The sequence below is a fragment of the Mytilus galloprovincialis genome, chromosome 4 (genome assembly GCF_965363235.1).
Source record: "Mytilus galloprovincialis chromosome 4, xbMytGall1.hap1.1, whole genome shotgun sequence".
Lineage (NCBI taxonomy): Eukaryota > Metazoa > Mollusca > Bivalvia > Mytilida > Mytilidae > Mytilus > Mytilus galloprovincialis.
In genome coordinates, this window is record NC_134841.1 from 32,624,446 (window position 1) to 32,648,878 (window position 24,433).

The 24,433-nt window shown below is 30.5% G+C and overlaps 1 protein-coding gene across 4 annotated transcripts in view; it reads right to left on the bottom strand.

The window, feature by feature from the left end:
- Window positions 1–24,433, bottom strand: part of LOC143071912 (sodium/calcium exchanger 2-like) — a 129,394-nt gene that overhangs the window by 65,578 nt on the left and 39,383 nt on the right. For 2 of the 4 annotated variants that reach the window (XM_076246590.1, XM_076246589.1), the window contains exons 1-2: window positions 3,379–4,425; window positions 112–227 (exon numbers count right to left, since the gene is read on the bottom strand). In XM_076246590.1, coding sequence (XP_076102705.1) covers window positions 112–227; window positions 3,379–4,113 — 851 coding nt within the window. In that variant the 5' untranslated portion in view covers window positions 4,114–4,425. Of the gene's footprint in view, window positions 1–111; window positions 228–3,378; window positions 4,428–8,969; window positions 9,729–24,433 lie in introns of those variants that run through there. The other 2 variants (XM_076246591.1, XM_076246588.1) reach the window with 2 other exon arrangements.

Here is a 24,433-nt window from a genome sequence, read left to right on the forward strand (position 1 = left end):
ACAACAAAATCTTTGACAAAAGAGTCTTTTTTTCTCAGGTACATACATTCAATATCTAGCTTGATAACAATTATAATGCAGGGGAAGCCTTTTTTTTTTGGTTAACTATACCTTAATTGGTGAGTTTTGTTTCTATGTGCAGCCTCTAACATATGTAATTCCTGTCCAGGTACAGCATGTCCAGTGATTGAACCTTTCCTGGCATGATGGGTAAATACTCGTATTGCCTAAAATATATACACAAATATTCAGATTAAAAAATACAGGTTTAACAGTTATATAATTAGTAATACACCAAAGACTTGGTACCAACTTTTGATTATGCATGAGTTATAATGCTAAGGTGAAAAGTGGATCATCAAAAACAAAAAAGTTATGCTTCACAAATGCTGGTAAGTAAACTGGAACTTTAATGAATGTCTAACAGGAATGTGTCCCCAGTACATGGATGCCCCATCTGCACTATCATTTTCTATGTTCAGTGGACCATGAAAATGGTGGTAAAAACTCAAAATCCATAGTATCAAAATATTTTTTCAAAACCTGAAAACAAAATCCATTTTTATAGGTGGTGATATAAATGATATCAGGTCTACTTACTTCGGTTGAAATTTTCAAATGTCCTTCATGGACACATATTGTCACCAGATATTAATTATGATTTTGGAAAGGTAAAATGACTAATACTAAAAATTGTTTTGGATGCATTATGCTGATGGTTCAAAGGATGGAAATATAGTTTAATCTACTGTCATCCTTGGAACTTCTTCAGCTTTTAAACAAGTGTGGACACAGATCAATGTGGATAGTATGTTTGGATGTTTAACAGTGTTTTCTGATAAAAAGAGTTCACTGGTTAGCTTTTAAACTAATAGAAGCTTGCACAATTATACTTTCTATAAATCTTTAATCAAAAACAAATTGCTTAATTTTAAAAAATAAGATGATGTGGAATGATAAATAATGGCCTGTAAAACAATATAATGGAGAAACAATATGATATACAGAAGCAAACAACAACCACTGAATTACAGGCTCATACATAATGTCTCAGGAGTAAACATGTTAACCAGAGCATAGCTAGGACAGTGGTGCAACAGCACAACATGGGTTTTTCTCATTGTTGAAGTGTGTACAGTTTATGCCTATAATTGCTTATATCCACTTCATTTGAACTTTGGTGCATGTTGTCTCATTTGGCAATCATACCACATCTCCATAACTTCTATAATCTATAATTTATAAAATCATTGAAAATTCTCATCTGATCGATACATTTGTGCAGTTTTTGTCTACTCTTCAGGCAATAAAAAAATGAAATGAAAGGACCATTTATATTACTGTAATAAAAAAAAAAAAATGCTGTAATTTATAATTTTGATTTTCTTAAATAATTTTGCAACAGTTGCCAAGGATTATTGGAGTCCATAGCAACACAATTGTAGTCCGAGTTATTAATTTCAACTGAAATAATTTAATAACTGGTACAAGATAGGCGATTTAAATCTATATCCCACATGTATTGTTTTGTTTAAGTAACATGTAATGATTTACAAACATTTAAGTGACATTGATATAATACACTGATGACCCTGTTTTATTGAGAACACTAGGTCTCATCTTGTAAAGATTTCAGATTTTAATCATTATTATAACCTTTAATAGAATTGAGCCAGCTACTTACTTAAAAAAGGTAGTTCAAATTTTAAAAGTCTGATATATAATGTATATGTTATAATAAATAAATATATACAGCAAATGGATAAAACAAGAAATTAATTTATGAATTTTGTCATTCATGGGACTACATCTGAAATCAAAAAGTCTATTATCTCATGGTATTACAAGTTTATAAACCAAGGACCATACCCCATGTGAAGAACAAATACAAACCATTGAAATATGCATTTCAATGGCAATACATAAACTTTAAGTCACTTCTTGTGGTCACTTGTGTTTTATCATACCTGTCAACTGACCCGTATTCTGCGGGTGTGACCCGAATTTTTTTTTCATGATTCTGAGGGATCACCCGGGACACCCGCCAGGTCATTGAATAACCCTGGAATTCCAAAAATGACCAGTTTTCACCTGATTTCTGAGCCTTGAGATTGATTTTCCTTGAAATACCGGTAAATTCATAATTCTTCCATGGACAGGAAGTTCAGCTAGCTGTGTAAACTGTCAAATTTAGTGACCCATTAAGTGCATGGCTTCACTTGACAGCTTTGGTGCCAAACACACTGTTAATTAACATCAATTACCTTAGCTTTAGGTCATAAATAAATTCACTGTGGTTTACAAACATTTTTCAACTTGAGTTAATTCCCCTTGTTTGTCACCATTCAAAATTGTTCCTTATATATACGTTTTTTTTGGTAAAAAAAATAAATCTATAACAAATAAAATTCAAATACATATTGAAAAATATAATTTTTTATTATTTTTAAACCTTTATACAATTATAAAAAAAAATTGAAAATTATTTTATTCATCTATACTTCCTTTAACTGTTAAACTTTATTTTACTATACTCTAATTTCAACCCTAAATATTTAGAAATTAATGCCTATATAGCTGGTTCTATATTAACTCCTCACTCGCAGAGTGTTCTTTAACCTTCATATCTACGGCTGTAAAGGCTGTAATAGTATCAAAAGGTTGCAAGTTAATGAACACAAATCAATCACAAGCTTTGTAAAGGTCAATGGAATAATACTAAATACAAGTGAACATGTTATGGAAACTTTGATTTAAATAATGATTGATTGATTGTTGGTTGCTTTACACCGCATTAGGACAAAAAGGCTATATCGCAGCGATAAATTATAAGAAAAATGTCCCCTAAATACTGATATTCAGCCCGAAAAAGTTAGTACGCGTAATGACCTGAGATTTCATTCTTCAATGCAGGTCATGACCTGCATTTTCATCATTACAGGTTGACAGGTATGGTTTTATTTACTGGTGAAACTGATGGTAAATGGAAAACATTGATTGAGCAAATAAAAAGTGTGTAATGTGAACAATATTTAAGTATTGTAGTATATGTAATAATAACTTATGTTACTGTGATATTCACCCACCTCTCAAATCAAGTTGGACAATATAAAGAACATTCAATGTAGAGACTTATAGTACTTTATTTTATGATCTCATTGCATGAAAATTACAGGCAAATTTTTCTTGTTTCAGACTAAGCATAGTACAAATCTTAAATTATCTATTTCATTCGATACTTAATTTTCCAGTATTAATAAACCACAGAATTCACAAAACCTCGGAGTCCCCATGTCATGTGCATATTAATGATATTGTTATGATCATTCTTAAAGTTTGTAAGAAATATTATGACAATTTATGGTTAAAAGAACTTACTGGTTTATCTCCTGCTTCATCAGACACAGAAGCTCCTTTACAACACTTATGACACCACCACCCACTATCTTGAGCATAGGAATGCAACACAAACAATGGCATGAAAGCTATGGTAACCCATGCTTCCCACCATTCAATCTCTCCGGGAGATATAACCTGAACAACAAGTAACATCCAAACATAGGCAAATATGGAATAAAAAGTTGTTGTTAAAAACACTCCGAACTCCTTAATAGATTTGACATCTGGTGAAGGAACACTGACGATACATATAGAAGTTATGACAAATAAGTTAAAAGCAGCACTTCCTATAATAGTAAATGTGCCTAGTGAATCCCCTTGATCTTCTCCTAAGACTAGAACCTGCTCTATAACAGCCAAGAGAATTTCTGGAGCACTGCTACCTAGAGCCATCAATGTTAAATTAGCCACTGTTTCATTCCATACTAATACTTCTATAGTCACAACATGGTCTGGGTTCTCTGGGTCAACTCTTGTAATTGTTCTTTTCTTGCTTGTCATCACTTCAATACTATTCATGAATATATCTGAGGCGACAGCCACTCCAAGAAAGAGATAAAGCAAAGCAAGGAGATAGAGAAATCCACGGATCCCTTCATGCCAAAGGTTTTCAGCTGGTAACAATATGAATTCTTCACACCTCTTTGATGTATTGCTGTCTAAATATTCCACAACATATCCCCTATCATAATTAGTTTGATAATTAAACACCATTTTGGTAAGTATTCCCGAGACCAGATAATGGTCCTCAAAGTTATATAATCCAACCAATATATATATATATATAAAAGACGTCCTAATATATATCACATTGTTCCAAATAACTTGACGACTGTGCTCCACTTGTCTGTATTAAAACTGACCTGTTTAAAATTTGAGCCACCAAACCATGTAACTATTGTCATCATATCAATATTATTTGTTCACCTTTAATACTATTTGCTAAACCTGTATGAATTAAACCACTGATACATTAACTTATCTGCATTTAATTACTGTTTTTAAACAGAAGCATTGTTTCTAAGGTGCTATGCCTGTGCTCTTATCTTAATATTAAACCTTCCAACAGGAACCCAGTCATGCAGCACATGCAATGATTGGACGTAATAGGGGTAATGATCATACCTTTGGTTAGATTTTCTTTTTACATTAGTAATGAATTAAAAGGCATTGAAACTTGCTTTTATGTAGAATATAATTGATGGTAGAATCATGAAAACAGAGCATTGAACTTAAATAAAACAAGATTTATTTTCTGTTGTTGTAGATTGTCATACAAATAGAGATATTCAATTCATCTGTTGATTATAGGTGAGTATCATAACACATTGACAATGGAACTTAAATGTGATTATATTATATTCAATATGATCCCTTGTACCTATGAACAAAATACAGTACACTTCAAATAACAAATTCAAGGTGGTTCTATTAACTGGAGGCTCCAAACACCCTTCTGCAATGCTCACATGGATCTAAGGAACATTGTCAACAATTCTCCAACTTATTCAAACCTTTTCAAACCAGAAAGTTCAAAAGCAATTTATAATAGGAACCCTATAATGGATTTTCTAAAACTTTTCATTCTTTTTCAAAATTATGGTAATCAGGATTAAAATTATTTCTGACTATGGTAGGAGTGTGTCCCTGTCTTATTTTCAATGTATTCATCATTTACAACCAAAGTTTGGTAGGAAGTGGTATTTCACATGATTTTTCAGAATTTTTTGATTTTTTTTCAATTTTTGTCAGTTTAATTTATATTTCGTGACAGTAACAGTCATGTTTGAAGTTGGATTTGTCTGAATATTTTTGAAAGAGCAAAACAATAATCAGTGGTGGAACCAGCCATTTTTAAAAGGGAGGTTCCAACTATATGTCCCCATTCAAATGCATTTGTTGTCCAAAAAAAGGGAGGTTCCAACCCCCAGAGCCCTCCCCCTGTATCCGCCACAGTCAGATAATGCCATACATGTATTATCAAGTTTAAGTTTGTTTACCTTTTTTCTTTTTCTTTTCAATTCTAGGAGTTTTTGGCCATCATGTAAAGAGGATAATCAACTATTAACTTTAAAATCTAGAAAATCATAATTGTAATTTAAGTACTATCTGGTCTTTTTTATTAATATTTAATTTTTTTAAATAAATACGAAGGACAGGTAATCTCAGATAGAAAATTGAACCATCAAACATAATTCTGAATGGGGTTCACAAAAGTTTCATTTCCTATAAATATTTAATAACAATAAATCCCTAACAAATGATTTTAATTGATTTTTTAATTGATTTTACCTCTATGTTTATATCATGCAGTGCAAGGCTGCAGTTGGGTCATCCTGTACATTTTATAAAGAAGAATAATGCATAACAAGTTTGTGGTTAATTTGGACCCTTAGGCTTCACAGAAAGGTCAAAGCAAAAACAAAATATTGACTTTCCTGACTAATTGTTATTTCATATATAATATAAAGTGTATTTTTTTAATGAATATCTTTAGGAGCTAAAGTAGTGGCAGATCCAAGGGGTGTTCAGGGGAACCGTTGTTTAGTGTTACATAGTTTTTAGTTTGATCTATTTAGTGATTTTGAGTTTTTTGATTTCCTGTCCTTGAACAATGTTAGTACTTATATAATCAACAATTTTTTGGCTTCCTTTAAGTTGTCTTTTATAATGACTGACTGGTTTGGTTTAACACTCTGACAGATGGGAACAGTACCTCAACCCCTTTGCCTTTGGCTTTGTTAAACATACATGATAAGGCATGGTTATCACCATCATTTTGTTATTTGAATTCCAAAATATGATGCCAAAAATACCAAAACAAGGGGTACATCATAACATGAGGCACATATCATGTTGCTCATGACATAAAATCATTTTAGTGACCATCCTGCTTCTCCAGATTTGAAGTCATGCTTGGTTAATCTGGCAACACAATTTTGAATGCTCTAAATTTATCAACATCTTTGGATGTGTAAGGATATCAGATCTCAGCTCTAAATTCCAATAATTATTTCACTATGGATATGTATACCAGTTTTTCCACTCTTCAGAACATTTTCTACAGTACGGTACTTCTGGCTTTACAGGATATTTAGTTGATGTGGTTCTTCAAATTTTAGATCTTCCAAGATAATCTATTCAAAGTATGTGTTTGTTCAAATTTTTAGTAGAAATGGCTTGACTTCTTTCTTTACTCATAATTTATCATTTCTTAGCAATTGAGTTTCATGCCCTTGGAACTGTTATGACAATACTCCAGTTGTATTGGGTCTTTTTGTAAAGTTTGGTGACCTAACAGAGACTTTTTTTGTCAATACAGACAACAATCATCAGCAATATAAATGTATCCAACTAAGTGTATATGGCATATCTGTGTTAAACAGTTCCTTGCAGAACCCCAATGTCAACATGTACATCTGTAGAATATTCTCCTTCTCCTTCTTCTCTCATTCATCAACATTTTGTAACTGGAGTGCATGTATCTACTCTATATATTAATATCGTCACCACCGGGATTCGAACCCCGGTCATCTGCGTGACAGTCAGTGCGTTAACCCACTGAGCCAAAAAGTCGATTCCCTAGCTCAGTTGATTAAGACTGGCTTTATATGTTCTACCTGTACTGAGGGGAAACAACCCCGTTACACTTTTGAGGAACTTTGAAAGCTAAATATTGATGTCTCCATCTATCTCATTATTAGTTATTCATCATGCTGTATTGGGTCAACAGCTTTCTCAAAGTCCTATATTGCCCATATAAAATAGATATGATTGCCTATGAGACAACTTTTTACCTGAGAGACCAATTGGTGTACTGATTTTTGCAATTTGGTTGGGTTTTTGGGGTATTTTTCACATGCTGTTGATGTGATCTTCCCTTGTATCTGGTGGCTCTATATGAGAAATTGATATTATACAATTTTCCACATGTGTTTGCAAATAATGTTCTCCAATGGTTTGCTCAATATACAAGTTAGGGATGCATGGTGGTCTGTATTTGTAAGCTACATGTACATCTCCTTTCTAATAAATGGGGGCAAAGTTTGCACTCAGGCAGTCTGTGGTTAGAGTGAAAGTACCTATTGGTTTATTTTTAAAAGCTTGGGTTATGCTAGTAAATGTAAGTTGTAGGGATAGGAAATGGTCTAACACTCTTACTGCTTTTTGTTTATCATTTTAAGTACAAATGTAATAGTTCTTTTTCTACCGGTACCTTGTTTTTGATCTTAAGCTTTGGTATGGAGTTCGGAGTTTTGGAAAAATAAAATTTAATCTAGTATGGTTCAAAATATATCATTGAAATTTCAATCCATTTCAAAAATATTGTTGGATCCATCTATTATCTGGAAACCAATAAACTTTTCCCAACTATTAACTCTGCAACTATAGAAGTGAAACGATGAATATAGAATGCAACTGTTTCAAAGAGGGTTATCCACTTATTATTTTTTATTTTCCAACAATCAAATACCATAACTCTAAAAGAGTAAAAAAAAAATGACAAAAATCAAATTTCACTTTACCAGAATAATTTGAAAGATTATAATTTTTGACCCATAGATCTTTTTGGAATATGGTGTAAACAAATTAAATGAAATCAACTGGCCCAATAGTAACCGTCAAGTAAGTAACTTATTTAACCCCCACCATGTATGTCTTTATTCTTTATACCCATTGTGTGTGGTAGGTATATAATCTCTCTATAACCTCAATTATTGGTAGTGTCAGTAGACAAACAAAAATAACTTGTGGGAAAATCATCCATCAAACAAAGGAAAATAAGTAAAATCAACATAAAAAGTAGTTTGAATAATCATTTTAAGTGTTTACAGTCCGTCATTTGTATTATTGAGTACTATTTGTTTAAAACCCACAGTACTTTATTTACTAACAGAAAAACATAAAACCAAGAAATATATCAAGGTTGAAATTTTTACAGAGCTACATAAAAAAATATTGCTATATATTTTCAAAATAAATATGATTTCACATGATAGCAGATACAAAGTTTACAAAGGCAATAAAGAATAAATATTGATCAATAATTCCCAGTGAAAGGTTTAAACTGTGCAAATATTAATAAAGATTTTCTAGTTCTGCTAAGATAAATCAATTAGCCCAATCAATGATGTAATTGTATGTAACACTGTTTATCGGTACTTTGATTATCCAGTCAAAGTGTAGTTCATTTCCTATAAAGAGATAAATATCTCTCTTCCCAAAAACTGCTAAAGAAGATAATTCCTTTTATTTCATAATATGCTATTTTTGGTACCTGTGTGAGTATTTGTATTCATAATGAATAGATAAGGGAAGATAACCCAATGTAGGGAGGGTGACAAGGGCGAAAAATCCACTGTAAAGTTAGTGGGAGGCAAGCCAATGTTAAGTGGCAGGGGAGATAATCCAATGTAGAATGACAGGAGGATACTCCAATGTAAAGTGATAGAGGGAGGTAATTCAATGTAAAGTGATAGGGGGATATAATGTAATGTAAATTGACAGGGGGAGATAATTCAATGTAATATGACGGGGAGATAATTCAATGTTAAGTGACAGATACTTACATCATTTTCTTCTTCTTCCTCCATATCTACTTTGGTCTTCTTACACTTTTTACACCACCAACCACAGTCCTGAGCATATGCATTTAAAACAAACATAGGCATATATAACAATGTGACCCATGCTTCCCATGGTTCAACTATTCCTGGTGATATATACTGAACAACTAGTAACATCCACACATAAGCCCATACAGACCATATTGTTGTCACAATGAACACACCAAATTCTTTGACATATTTAACTTCCGGAGATGATACACTAACAACACATATTGATGAAATAACGAAAAGATTAAATGAGGCACTACCAATGATAGTAAAAGTACCTAATGAATCGGCAGGTTCTGTATCTCCTAAAGTAAAAATCATTTCTATAGTTGCCAATAAAATTTCTGGTGCACTACTCCCAAGTGCCATCAAAGTTAAATTTGCTACAGTTTCGTTCCAAACTAAAACTTCTCTTTCATGTTTTTCTTCCTTTTCGGCATCCCAAGTGACTATAGTTCTCTTTTTACTTGTAATTGTTTCAATACTACCCATAAAAATATCCGAAGAAATTGCAACGCCTAAAAACAAATACAATATGGCTAATATATATATAAATGCACGAACTCCAACGTTCCAGAGGTTCTCTGCTGGCAGCAGTAACCAGCTTGCACATTGTTCCGTGCCATTTTCCACATTCTCCAACACATGGCCCCTACTGTAGTATGAATACACTGAATAAGACATGTTGTCAGCTTATATTCTTATCCATATCTGAAAGATAAAATATAACTTCATAAGTAGAGGTATTAGTGTACCTATTTGTAATATTCCAACTTAACCAACTTAGACAACTAGACATCCATGAAATATCTGATTCCATTTCATTTAGAACCTATCATTGACTGGTTTACTTAGAACAACACATATGTTAATATAGTATGAAATTATAGTCTATTCATAGGTCCTTTGGGAGAATATTTTTTAGCAAGTCCTTTGCATAATAAATGAAGAAGAAATCTTTTCACAACTCAGATGCCATTAACATCTAATATACATAACTATATTCAATGAATTTGTTATTTACAGTATTTGAATAAAAAAAAAAAATGGAATGCCATTAACGTGCATTAATACTGATAAGAATGCAAGTCAAAAAATATAAAGTACTGATTTTTGTCATACAATAAAGATATCAATTTTACAACCAAAGATGTAAAAATATCATATCTGGCAAATAAATTTTGAAATATCTAAAATAAATATATATGTGTGGACATTTTGCTAAAAAAATAATAAAATTGAAAAAAGGATGAAAACATGATATAACCCAAAACAGGAATGACTGAGTTGTCCCATGTAATAATTGTCATAATGATTTCTAATATGAAAAGATTTGAATAATTATATTATATTCCACACTAAATATATATAATTGAAACTTAAATGTGGCTTTTTCTCCAGCATGAATTAAAAATACATTGGCAAGGACCTGACTTAATCCCTCATTGTCTATATAAATTTGTCAGCATTAAAATGAAACCAAACTTTTCTGGACAAGCTTATAGATTTATTACAAATGAGCTATTGTTCCAGTAAAATACATATAACTCCTTTAATAACAATGTTTAACAGAATTGAATTTTGAGTTAAATAGTACTATATAATTACAGAGAAGTAAGAATGTTTGTCTAGCTTCCATGTATTGTTAAGTAAGTATAAATACAAAGTCAATATTGACAAGTTATTGTATTAATAAATTGATTTGTTATTTTATTACAATCTGCTTGGATACCAACTCTTTAATATTGTAGGACAGAAGAACATTGAAGGACCATAAAGTAAAGATTTGAAGGCTGCAGCATATCTTTTATATACATATATATAAATAATATATTTAAACTGTATTTCTGTCTGTAATTCTGTAAACTAAGAAATTATAGAGAATATTACACCTGAAAGAGTATTTGCAATAATATGAGCTCACATTTTGATATCTTATACATATATCCATATCTAGATTTACTTTAAATTACAGTAGAAAATCTCACGTTTGCCCTATCTTCAAAAATCGCAATAATAAATACATGCAATAATTTCTAAAATGAATGCTTAAATCTGCAACTTCTTTTTTGTGCATGTTCGAAGTCAGGAGGTATTATTTTACGGTAGTCGTTGGTTTCTCTGCATGCATGTCATATTTTTTCCTTTTTTACTTGTTTATGTCATAAATTATGCCGTTGGTTTCCTTGTTGCAATATTAATTGTTTCATGATTTGTCAAGTAAGAATCTTTTATTGCTTACAATACAAAATAGATTTTGCTCATTGTTGAATGCTGCATAGTGGTCTATAGTTAGTTGTCTCATAGATATTCATACAACATCCCATTATTCTCATGCTATTGGTTTTCTAAATAAAGAATGACAGAATGGGAAAGATTTTAAGCAGCAGCCAAGTCTGTAGGATATCTTAACATGAATTAAGTTGGTAGAATTTTTAAACAAGACAATTGCAGAATATTTTTATATAATTTAATTTTGGATGTAATGCGTCTTCTGATTGGTTTTTTTTATCAACCCATAGACATAATTTAGTCATGTGACTGTGATGTCATTAACGTTTTTCCATGGTTTACTCCAGTTTAAAATGGAATTAAGAATTAAATTATAATAAATAACTGTAATATTTTATCTGTCTATTCAAAATAACATAAAAAAATGTGGTGCACACTTTAAAACAACCCACTACGGGGGTTATTTCGTGTGCACCACATTTTTTATGTTAAAAATTGTTATTTCTTCATACACAGAAAAAATATTACAGTCATTTCTTAAATGGATTCGCAATAACAATTAATAAGAGGACAATCAGATTGTAATATCTCTGTTGGTCCTGACGTCATATACTTTAATAGTTTATCTATCATCAAACCTTTAATCATTTTATACTGCAGGGTGTCATGCTATACATATCTATATATATGCAAACGCCAAAAAATAAGACTATGTCTCTGCATTAGAATTGACTGTGAAATAACTGTAACTGTCAAGACCAATTCCAGACTCAGGGCATATGTGTAACCTTGTGACAATTCTGTCAAAAATAGTTACATGGTCATTTCAACTAAAGCCAAATTTGCCCAAAAATATCTTTCTTTAAAAAAAATTTAAACATATTAGTCTGATTTTTTTGGCATCTCTTTTTAATATAAATAAATATTCTAATTATACAACCAAAGTCAAAAAAAAAAACCATTTTACTGATTTTTGTTGATTTTTTGCTACATGTTGCATGTATATATACAACATAAATATATAATCAGCATATCAACGAGAGATTTAAACTGTGTATTGTTATATATAAGTTGTGAGAATTCTATAGAGGGCTGTTCTCTGGTTAACCAGTTAAATCTCGGTTGAGACTACACAATTAGATTTTGTACAGAGAGATGGTTGACATTTAAACTTATTATAATTTAATTGAAAACTGTGTCACTATATAATTGTAATCCTTCTCAATACAAAGTAAAATTTATGTCACCATTCTCTTTTAAGTAAATGTATGTTTGTTTTTCTTATAATTCAAAACTGTAAATTAAACAATTAGTGTAAAAAAGTTTTTGGCAAGTACGTCACTACTTTGCATAAAAAATAATTTTGCATTTAGTTTTATTGTAAATTATGACATACACAAGCAATGTTGGTGTGAAGGAGTAAATACTTTCCTTATCAACAAGTTTCTCAGTTCAACAACAATGGTTTGTGGCACATTTCAACAATAATGGTTTTCGGCTTCACTCAATTTCAACAACCAAAATCTGATTGCAAGTTATAGTGACACACAGAACATGAAAATGTAAAAAAAACAGCCTGATTTTCACAAGAATACATTTAAATGAGAGTAAAAGGCTGTGTCGTAAGTGCAGTGTATGACACATAAAAATGTCTAGTTTCTGACAAACAAAGTCCAATAACTCTGGTCATTTTTATCTGTAAAAAAACAATTAGATAAAACTTGAAATATCCTTCATTGTATCAAACTATTAGCAAACTCATACCACATCTAAAATAATACATCAAGCAATGATATGTATAGAATAGGGACTTTTTTTTCCTAAGAATACTCTTCCAAAATCATGGTCATCAAAAAATTGTGATGCTCCTATTTCTGTTAAGTGTACCTAAGCTTTCAACGTTTCAAGGACTATAGAGTTCTGTTGTTTTGGTTTTTTTAGGAGGAGGGCATTCAAATTCTTCTACAAAAATTACTCTACAAAGTAAAAATTCCTCAATTTGTGCTTTAATGAAATCCTTACTAAAGCAGCAATCTCCTTCAGCAATTTATTTCAGATTAAAGTTGATAAATACAATTTTAAGTCAAATCTTATCAACATTTACACTGTCTATCAGAACCAAATATTCAGAGAACCAATACTGAGACCCAAACTTCTAATTAAATCAGACTTGATTACTTTTTTTCTCTAGTTAAAGTTTGAAATTTCCAATGCTTTTAATTAAGCTGTTATTTAATACCCAGAAATATCATTAGTCTGAGCATTGTTGATTCTTTTAAAGAAAAAAAGAACAAGATCACCACGAATTAAATCAATTTAGAGATATGTTGTGGTAGAGTGCATTGTAATTTCATTCCATTATCCTGACTTATAAGCAATAAAAAGCCAATACTATGACAATATTACGCTTGATTCTCAGGCTAACTCAAATGTTACTGTACTGTAGTTATCATTTAGAGAGAAATCACTTTATTGCAGTTTCAGAGACCCTCACAAATTCTTCAAAAAGAGACAGAGTGTTTAAAATCTAACAAAAGATCAATCATGTAAAAACTATTTCTAAGACATTATCACCTCTCTATGACATAGCTGGATTTCTTGCATTTCAATAAATGCAAGTACAAAGTCATATTTACCTACAAGATATGATTCTGCAGACACATCTGATACCATCTATCTTTTTTCAAACTCAAAAACACATTTTCAAACAATCATTCATTTCATATTACAACTACACATGAAAACAAGGATAATACATTGCACTACCAAATTGGCATAGTTCAAAGGTCAGCCTATCTTACCAATCAAAATACATAAAATGATAATTCCCCAAAAGGGGAGGGTTATTTTCTAAATTAAACTTATTTAGCCACAGTACATTAAAGAAACCTTTTTATAAATAACACTTTAAAGGTAAAGAATTAATTATGTAAGAAAATATAAGATTGATATCTTATCTAAAAATAGAAAATGGCTTATTAACTTATATAGGTGCTATTTCAATAATCATACAAACTCAATCTTATTCAATCTTATAAAGGTGACAATAACAATTTAACTAAATTAATCTCTAATCCAGATTTTTTCAGAAAAGAATGCTTAATTATGACATTTTTGATACATATATCTTATTTAAGTACTGAAATTTAGCATTATAATTCTTAGAAAATATAGATTTATTAAACACTATCACATAACACTGCCCATGATAAATATATCATTTTTTCATTTGACAGAACAAATATTAAACAACCATCAAATATCTGACTTGGTACAGGCATTTTCTGAAGAAAATGTGAATTAAACGTAGTTTGGAAGTTAGCAAATTTTCTGTATTTCAGGCTTAATGTATGACCTGCAACAATCTGTGCTTAATATTTTTTCCAATCTATCAAGGATTATAACTCTTGAACAGGATGAGAGAAAACTGTCAATATTGAGATGAACTTTAGTTATTGCAAGGAAATAATATATAGTGCCATTTCACAATATATCATGGATCATAACAGTAAAGAAAAAATGTTCAAAATCAAACTGGAACTCTCACACTGAAACTCATTAACAGCAGTAATGAAAAACATCAATATTAAAACTTCCGTTTTGTCATCAGTTACAACATATTTTAAATTTGAAAACTATTGGTTGAATGGTTGATAAGTTATAACACGGAAACTATTGGCAGCTGCCCACAGTTCTTCAGATTCTCCAATTTAAAAACATAGTTTAAATTGTGAATTTTTTTATATTAACTTATAAATTGTGATATAATACTTAGTCCAAAACGAAGTGATCTCAGATATATATAGTTAAAGACTGATATGATACTGGTGATCAGGTCATAAAAGGTATTCCCCTGTCACTTATAATAACAAAAAAGGACAATAATCATAGCAATGATATATATGTTTAATGTTTACTTATACTTAATACCATACAATAACTTCTCTCTAAAGTATTACAAGACAAATCTATAAAGTAATTCGACTGCCAACTAGCCATTAACTTCTACATTCAATATGTCTGGACTTTTTATGAAGTCTTGTAATATCACTCACAAAGGATTTCTTTACTCATCTTAAGCTCAACATTGATGATTTATGTCCTAATTTATCAAAATGTACATTTCACTATATCCAAATTTATTTATAAATGAATATCATATCATTATTTTTTCTGTTCTGACAATTTTCATTCACAAGTGACATATTTGTGTTTATAGATTAACAATCACTTAAACCTAAATTGTCATTAAATTTGATTTTCTTGATTTTCTGTGTTTTTTACGTCACTTTTTAGCTTCGCTTTTTGGGCAAATTCATGGTGGCACGTTTTTATTGGTGGAGGAAGCTGGAGGCCCTGGAGAAAAACAGACCTTCGGTAGGGAAAAATGTGTGATCTTCAAGGTCATCTGTTCATGTGTAATACCACCATTGATTTTCCCCTATTCGTCTTTGTTAAATTTGCACTTTTCAATAAAATGTGCAGAATTTATCTTTGCTTCAAATAAAGAAATACTTGGCATAAGTAAAGTTTTATCCTGTCCAGTACTTAAAAAAAAAATCACATAACATTTCATTGCATATAAGAAAATAACCATCACTGGAAGTTAATCAAACAAATTTCTCCCCTTATTTAACCTGTGTACAAGATTTAGTAACCATGATACTTCAAGTTTATAAAATATTCTATAGAAACCCCAAATTAAAAAATAATGATGCTTTGAAATACCCAAGACATATGTTTATGACACAGAAATGTTTTGCTGCAAAAAAAAAATATGTAGGATTAATTACCTACAACTGTCAAATTCAAGGGAATACTTTTTTTCAACTTATTTTCGTACACAACCTGATGTGATGTACCATGATTTGGTGGTATTACACCTTCATTCAATAGTCTACAGTATCATCCGTACACTATATAGAGTCTAGTATCATTTCCCTATTAAACATGGTGTCATTGTGGTACAATAGCAAAAAAAGTTCCATAACTCCCATTAAAATGGTGGAATCAAAATGATAATATAAAATGGTACGTCAACTACATATGATTGCAAACATTAGGCACAATTAAAAATGTTTTGGTTTGCCCAAACCCTATCCAAAGGTTGAGACAGTGGGAAGGTAGGTAGGCATTTTCTTTTTTTTTTTATAAAAGAGAAATTGAAGTATCAGAAGTTTATCAGTCTTCATGCCTATCTGATTAAAAAAAAACTTCTTCAAATCAGGACAATAAAAGAATTTGAGCAGGCAGCTTTTTTCTGGGTAGGTAGCGTTTGGGCAAACAAACCTATTCTTTTTTTATGGCCTTATCCTTGCAATTTCTGTCAAATAGTCTCATAGATGTTGCAAAAGAGTCTAGTTTGTAGATGTAGAAAAATAGACCAAAACAGTAAAAGTCAAATAATTCCTGTAAAAAAACTTGAAACTAAAGGGTAATATAAGTATGGTAACAAATTATCCTTCCTAGTATACAAAGCTTTCTGGCAATAATAATTATCTGAGTATTGTTTTGATGGATGAAGAAGACTATTACTATAGTCCCTGCTGAGCAAGTGACAGCAGTCAAAAGAATTATCAAAAGCCTTTAATAACTGACTATATATTATTGGTTTTGCTCATAGTTGAAATTTAAATGGTTCCTTGTATTTATTTACATCCTAGCCCACTGGTTTTAATTGATAGTCCTAAATGTCAAAGAGAATCAAATAGCCTCAGATAAGTATATGATCTATTAATTTTTAACTGGCAGCTATTTACCTTGAAATACTATTCACAATAATGTAGGTCATTAAGATAGTATGACCTGAATTTAATGGTTGAGAGGATATTAAGTTTCCTGTTTATTAAAATAGATATGCAGTTGCGGATCCAGAACTTTTCCTAAGGGGGGGCCTGCTGACTGACCTAAAAGGGGGGGGGGGGGGGGGGGCTCCAGTCATGCTTCAATGATTCCCTATATAATCAACCAAATTTTTCCCACGAAAGGGGGGGCCCCCCCCCAGGATCCGCCTATGATATGATATTACATTGTACAACATAACTTCATTTGATAATACACTTAAACATGAATGTTACCATCTGAATAGGTCCTAAAGATGATGTTTAAACAAATTTGATATTTCAATACAACTTTACCCCCTATGAACAAATATTCAAAACAAATATTTGATGGATGGTTTGATCTGAGTTTCATAGTTCAGTAATTGTGTTTTAAGTTGTCATTAAGTCTCTAAGGAAAGGTATTAATCCTGACATCTTCATCAAAGTATTTATGCTGAATGATAGCTTTTCATAACAAAGGTCAAAACCATGGTTTGGTGATTACTTTAAAAGTGTAAAAAAAACGTTCTTATTCAGGATCAGCATAGCCATGTGATAGGGTGCCATGGTCAATGGGCACATCATAATCTTATAATAAACTGACTTTAGAATGTGTCTATGTGATGAAATACCTCTTTAAACATGCATATTATTTAAATTGGATAATTTTTTTACTTGTTTAAAAGGAAAATATTGATTAATATGGGTGCTGTTTTTTTTTTAAATACAACCACAATATGTGAATATGAAAAAGGATTTAAGCAGAGAAAAATCCAGTTAATTGGCCTATGACATTGATTACATGTCATTTTGGAAACATGTCATGTAATGATGTTTTTTTTTAATGTTTATAGGTCCACACTGACAGTTTTTTACTGTTAAGTAGGCACCTGACTGCTCCGTGAAATAAGATGATAATTCAGGAATTGGGATAATATCTGTTTATTGTTCATAGAATATATATATAGTTGGTATTTTGATGAATTGCATGGTCAGAAGTTACATTGTGATTCTAAGAGAGTAACTCTTTCTTTTAACACCAAGCTACTAAATTTTTTAACTCAATAAAAAACATCCCCATGAGTGGAACAGATGACAAGACATCAACTTGCTATATAAGGAGTATGCCATATCTAACTAACATCCTGTAAAAAACTTACATAAAACTTAATAATTGTCCACTTCATAAGACTTAAGGGGGATACCCAACACTTTGACTTAAGTAGATTTGGCTTCTTTAATTTTCAGATTTTACAAAATATTAACTTTGACCTAAGGGATGACATCAAAAGTTCAATGAAGGATAAAAAAACTTAATTCACATAGTTTTTTCACTGACCCCCCTCTTAACTTAATTTGGGAAAAATTGATTGACCAATAGGGATATATGTCAAATCAATTTTAGATTAACAAAATTTGCAGCAATGTTTTTAAGTGTAAACTCCCTTGGGTGTTCTGATTTTTTAAGAGTTAGCTCCCTTAGGTGTTCTGTTTTTAAGAGTTAACTCCTTTAGGTGTTCTGATTTTTAAGAGTTAACCCCTTAGGTGTTAAGTACATGTACAATGTGGTAGAATAACATTCCAGTTTTTTCCCTTCTATTGTTAATGTAATAGGGATAAAACACTATTTTCTTTATTTCTATGCAAACAGCGACATGTAACCAGACTTGCAGTATAAATGTACTAGAAATGTATTATCAAAGTAACACTTTAAGCTAATTCTTATTAAAACATTTAAATCTTATTAAAACTGATTAAACTTCATACAAAGGTTAATTCTACTCTTTTTGTTTCTGCTTGATGTGAATTACTACTTGAAATAACTCCTGACTTTAATATCAGGATTTGAACTTTCATGTGTCCAAGTTACTAATAAACATATAAAGCTTAGTCCTAATAAAAGAACTTTCAGATGTTCTAATTTGTTTCTTCAGTTTAGATTAATAAAGATTATGATAATATTATTACTATTTATAAATGATCAAGATATAAATCAATTAGGTTGACCACTTGCAAAACAGGAGAATGAACTTAAATTTCATACCAACTTGACCTGCTGAAAACTAATTCAAAAATATCTTGCAGATTAATAACTTTTTGGTAAAATATTTTATAGTGATATAATTTTTAAGAAGAACATCCATAAAATTACATGCCTGAATTGAAATAGTATGTAAACATTCAATATCAGGATTACAAACTTTTGGATAACAGTTACTTAGCTGGACAGGATCCTTGAAAGAATCAATGGATTTCTATTGAGAATGAGATATAGGGTATCTCACTGTCAGTGTGACAGTAACTATGTTTATCTAAATACACACACGTACCAAGAAAGGTTAAGCTGTGCATAGTTTGTCAAACAATATATTATCATCTCATATGACCAATAAACATTAAATCTTTTACAATATCAAAAAGCAGAAATGTATTAAAGTGTCTTACGTAGGCCTGAATAAAATGTCAAACAAGCAAGTATACTTAAGCATTTATAGATAAATTCAACATTATTATATAGCCCCAGTCATAGCAACCATGGGAGTTTGAGTAGAGGGGTTTATATTTTATAGGCAATGTATTAAAATACATATTTAATTTAATATCCCGAGACAAACTGTACATTTAACTTTTCTATATATGACAATGAAACATTTAACATGAATCACTGACAACAGAAACTTCGTACAAAATCAATTTCCATCAAAACCATTAAATACAAGTCTTTCAATCTGTAGGTGTCTATCAATTAGCTACTAACTACAGGTTAAAAACAGTCTAAGTCCCTTTAAAATAATTAGATGTCTTCACGAAATTTGATGATGCTGATTATATACTGATTATAACAATCTTATCCTGTTAAATTTTAAAAAATACAAAATAGTATGTGGTATGGTTGAATCCAGGAGAAAAATACTTTTAGGAAAATTATGATTATATGTTTTGAAATGACAGTAATTCATGTACAGTTTCCTTTTAATTGCAATTTTATAAGTATTCATGGGGGATTAAATATGTTACTTTATGCTAATAAAAACAAGAGTGCACACGCTGAAATGTCTCGCCTTCTTTACTAATCATTGATATTATGTTGATAGACCTAAATATAAAGCTTTATTACAACTGTCACATAAACTCAACATTAACCAAGAAAACAAAACATTGATCAATGAACCATGAAAATGAGGTCAAGGTCAGATGAACCATGCCAGGCAGACATGTACAGCTAACAATTCTTCAATACAACAAATATAGTTGACTTATTGCTTATAAATTAAGAAAAACAGACCAAAACACAAACACTTAACACTTAGCAATGGACCGTGAAAATGAGGTCAAGGTCAAATAAAACCTGCGTAACAGACATATAGATCATAAAATATTTCCATACACCAAATATAGTTGACCTAATGCATAAAGTATAATTTGAAAAATAGACCAAAACTCAAAAACTTAACTTTGACCACTGAACCACGAAAATGAGGTCAAGGTCAGATTACACCTGTCAGTTAGACATGTACACCTTACAATCATTCCATACACCAAATATAGAAGACCTATTGCATAAAGTATAAGAAAAACAGACCAAAACACAAAAACTTAACTATAACCACTGAACCATGAAAATGAGGTCAAGGTCAAATGACACTTGCCAGTTGGACATGTACACCTTACAGTCCTTCCATACACCGAATATACTAGCCCTATTGCTTATAGTATCTGAGATATGGACTTGACCACCAAAACTTAACCTTGTTCACTGATCCATGAAATGAGGTCGAGGACAAGTGAAAACTGTCTGACGGGCATGAGGACTTTGCAAGGTACGCACATACCAAATATTGTTATCCAATTACTTATAATAAGAGAGAAATTAACATTACAAAAAATCTTAACTTTTTTTTCAAGTAGTCACTGAACCATGAAAATGAGGTCAAGGACATTGGACATGTGACTGACGGAAACTTCGTGACATGAAGCATCTATATACAAAGTATGAAGCATACAGGTCTTCTAACTTCTAAAATATAAAGCTTTTAAGAAGTTAGCTAACGCTGCCACCGTAGCCGCCGCCACCGCCGCCGCCGGATCACTATCCTTATGTCGAGCTTTCTGCTACAAAAGTTGCAGGCTCGACAAAAATTAGATAATTATGTAGTCATGCTAAGGCTCAAAATATGAAGATTGTGTGATCCTTCAAAACTATGTACTTCCATCCTGGGATAAATGTGGACAGTCTTACAAGTTACTGCCTTAAAACAAATGAACAATAGGTTGTTGGACAAGAACAAGAATATAATGAAATGAAGCAGTAACTTAACAACCTGATAAAATACTAAAAGACAAGTTTAGCAGTTAATTATGATTGGTTTGTTGCTTTTAAAATACTTATAAACACAACCTCAAGGCAACTGTATAATTTTCATGGTGGCCCATTTCGCTGTCAGAGATGTCTACCATATGAAGTGAAGTTGACAATCTTTATCCTGTAGAGTAAACTCAGGCTATAAACAGACTAAGAATATCTATCAAAATGACATTGGCAGACTGATTTGTACAGGAAGTTTTTAACCAGGTATCATCATCATTAATCACAATCACAGAACTGATTCACATTAATAATGTCCTTCCAAATAATAAACATCATTTTATTTTTATCAAGGTTATCTTAAACTCTTGCATATAATACAATTAAAAAAGGCCTGAGAGTCTATAAAAACATTTTATTTAAATAATCATTATTGCAGTACTGATAGTCATTTGCAATATAAGAGGGTTACTGTCATTTATACACTTACATACAACCTAATAACTGTTTAATCAGCTTTAAAGTTTCTTAAAATACAATATTGGAAGTTAAACACAAAAAACATCTAGAACATTGAGTAGCCATGTTCTCTTGCACCTATACTGCTATAGCTTTTACAATGTCTGTCATTGAATTGATATCAAAAATTTAAAAAAATACCTAATGTTAAACTAGTTGCATTTGAAACATTTAGATAGTCAACACATGAAAAAATTTCATTAAAGATAGTAATATCTCACATGGCCCAGAAAATCAAGGCCTGTCCCACTGAAATGCAATTAAAAATATATTTGACATAAGTATTTACAATAATTACCTAATCTGTTAGTTGAAGTTTACAGCAATTTTCATTTTATCACATACTCATGAATATATTACTATATTACTATAACTATCAAGTATGAAGTAAGTAATACCAAATGTCACATAAATCTGATTAATTTATTTATTTTTGCACATATATATTTATTCAATATATTACTCATTTCCAAGCAGTCACTTATTTAATAACCTGACTTCAATTCATCTTTAATAATCCTTACGAGTGACCTTGCTTTTATTCAGATAATGTTTTTGTAAAACCTTTAACAACATTTGTATAAACTTATTGGTATTATGTATATACAAATTTCCTCTGTTGTGAGAGTTTTATAATATTAAGTTTGGCCTTTCATCACTTCTGGCTTTCATCCTTCTTTTCAGTTATACATAGTTGAAGTAGCCCAATGGTCTACAAATTTGGTAAGCATCAACCTTTTGATTGCTTCAACACTCAACACATAAGAGAACACTCAGTTATTATAGCATAGGAAAACCACTTAACTATTATATAAAAGTTTAATTCAGGGGGAAAACAAACTTTTAGGATCCATTTCACATATATTTTAGAAGAAAAAAAAACCCTTATGTATAAAAAAAAAAAAAAAAAAACATTCTAAATCAAGACTGCATCCTTATTTAAATTTTTAAGAGAAAGATATCATTGATTCTTGGAACTTATCAACAAGCAGATATAATTTCTACCTCATCTATTAAAGAACATATTTAAAATTAGTAGTCTTTCTTAATCGAAACAAAAGATCAAATTGAACAAAAATGTGAAGCACAAACAAAATATGAAACAACTACATGTAGAGTCGTCTAACCCTCCTCTTTCACACCTGCTTTGTGGTGATATCTGATCCCTCCCAAAGGTAATGCTTTTCATATTTTTAAATTTCAAAATAATGAGAACATTATAAAAATTTATTCAAATATTTGAAAAAAAGGGGGAAAAAACCCAAAATCAGATAATGCTAACTCTAAGAAAGATAGTCATTCATTTCAATATTAATTATTGATCAAAAACAAGAATATAAGGAAATGAGGCAGTAACCTAACAACCAGCCATTGTACAGGTCCACCACCTGTAAAGGTCATTGAACCAGCCATTCCTCCCCCTCTTCCACATCCAAAACAAAAATGAAGTTTACACTTGCTTTGTGGTAACACCTTATCCCTCACAAAAGCAATGCTTTTCCTATTTTTGGATTTCAAAATAGTGAGAAAGAGTGCATGATTTTTAAAAAACAGAGGACAAGACTTTTTAAAATTAAATACATTGTAAAAATTCATTGAAATCACTAAGATGATAAATTATTTAACTTTGGTTTATATCAAGCAATTAACATGTCTTACAATTTATTACAAATAATATTCAATTTATTCACCATCTACATTTGCTTACAAAAAGTATAAATAGTTTTCTTTTTTTTTAAATTTAAAAAATGTCACTTTTCTGAATTATTGTTTAACTATTAATTATCGCACTATTTTATACATACCACCCATTAACAATGTTTTAATTATGTTTTACTGTGTATATAGCAACATTTGCTACCAAACATAAATCAAGACTATTTTTAAAATTACATATAGCTCAATATTATTTTAACTACTTTTAAAAATAAAAGAAAAGTTGAAAAGACAATACTTGTACATACTTACAAAAAGGTATAGTTGGTTGTCAGTAAGGTTCTAATCCTTTTGTGGGTCAATATCACTATGTACATTTAAATTCAGTTTCTTTCATATCTATTAAGTATAACGTTTTTCACACTATAGAATAATCATTACATACTTTAAACAAGAAGTTAGTTTCACTATAATTTTGTTCTTTTTGGCCTGTTTGTTTGCATACTCAACTCTTTGGTGGTTGGATGGACAATTGAAAGTAAGGTTGATTTACGTTTCAATGGATATCGTGTCGGTAATATTACAACACTGACGTCAGAGCTTATACCCTTTGAGAAATTAAAAACCATATATTTAAACTTAGAATTAAAAAGTTTAAGCTTTAAATAAATTCCAATTTAAAGAAAGGTTTAACAAAAGAAGAAAAAGTAATGCACAAGTTTACATTTAAATGCAACAATTGATTTAAGTTTGCAAAAATATGTCTTATATAAAACCCAGAAATTATTTCAAATGTCATAATTTTTTAAAGAAAAAGTACATAGAATTTTTTCACCAAAAAAATTAATGGATGTGTTATATGCAAACTGATGTTTATAAAT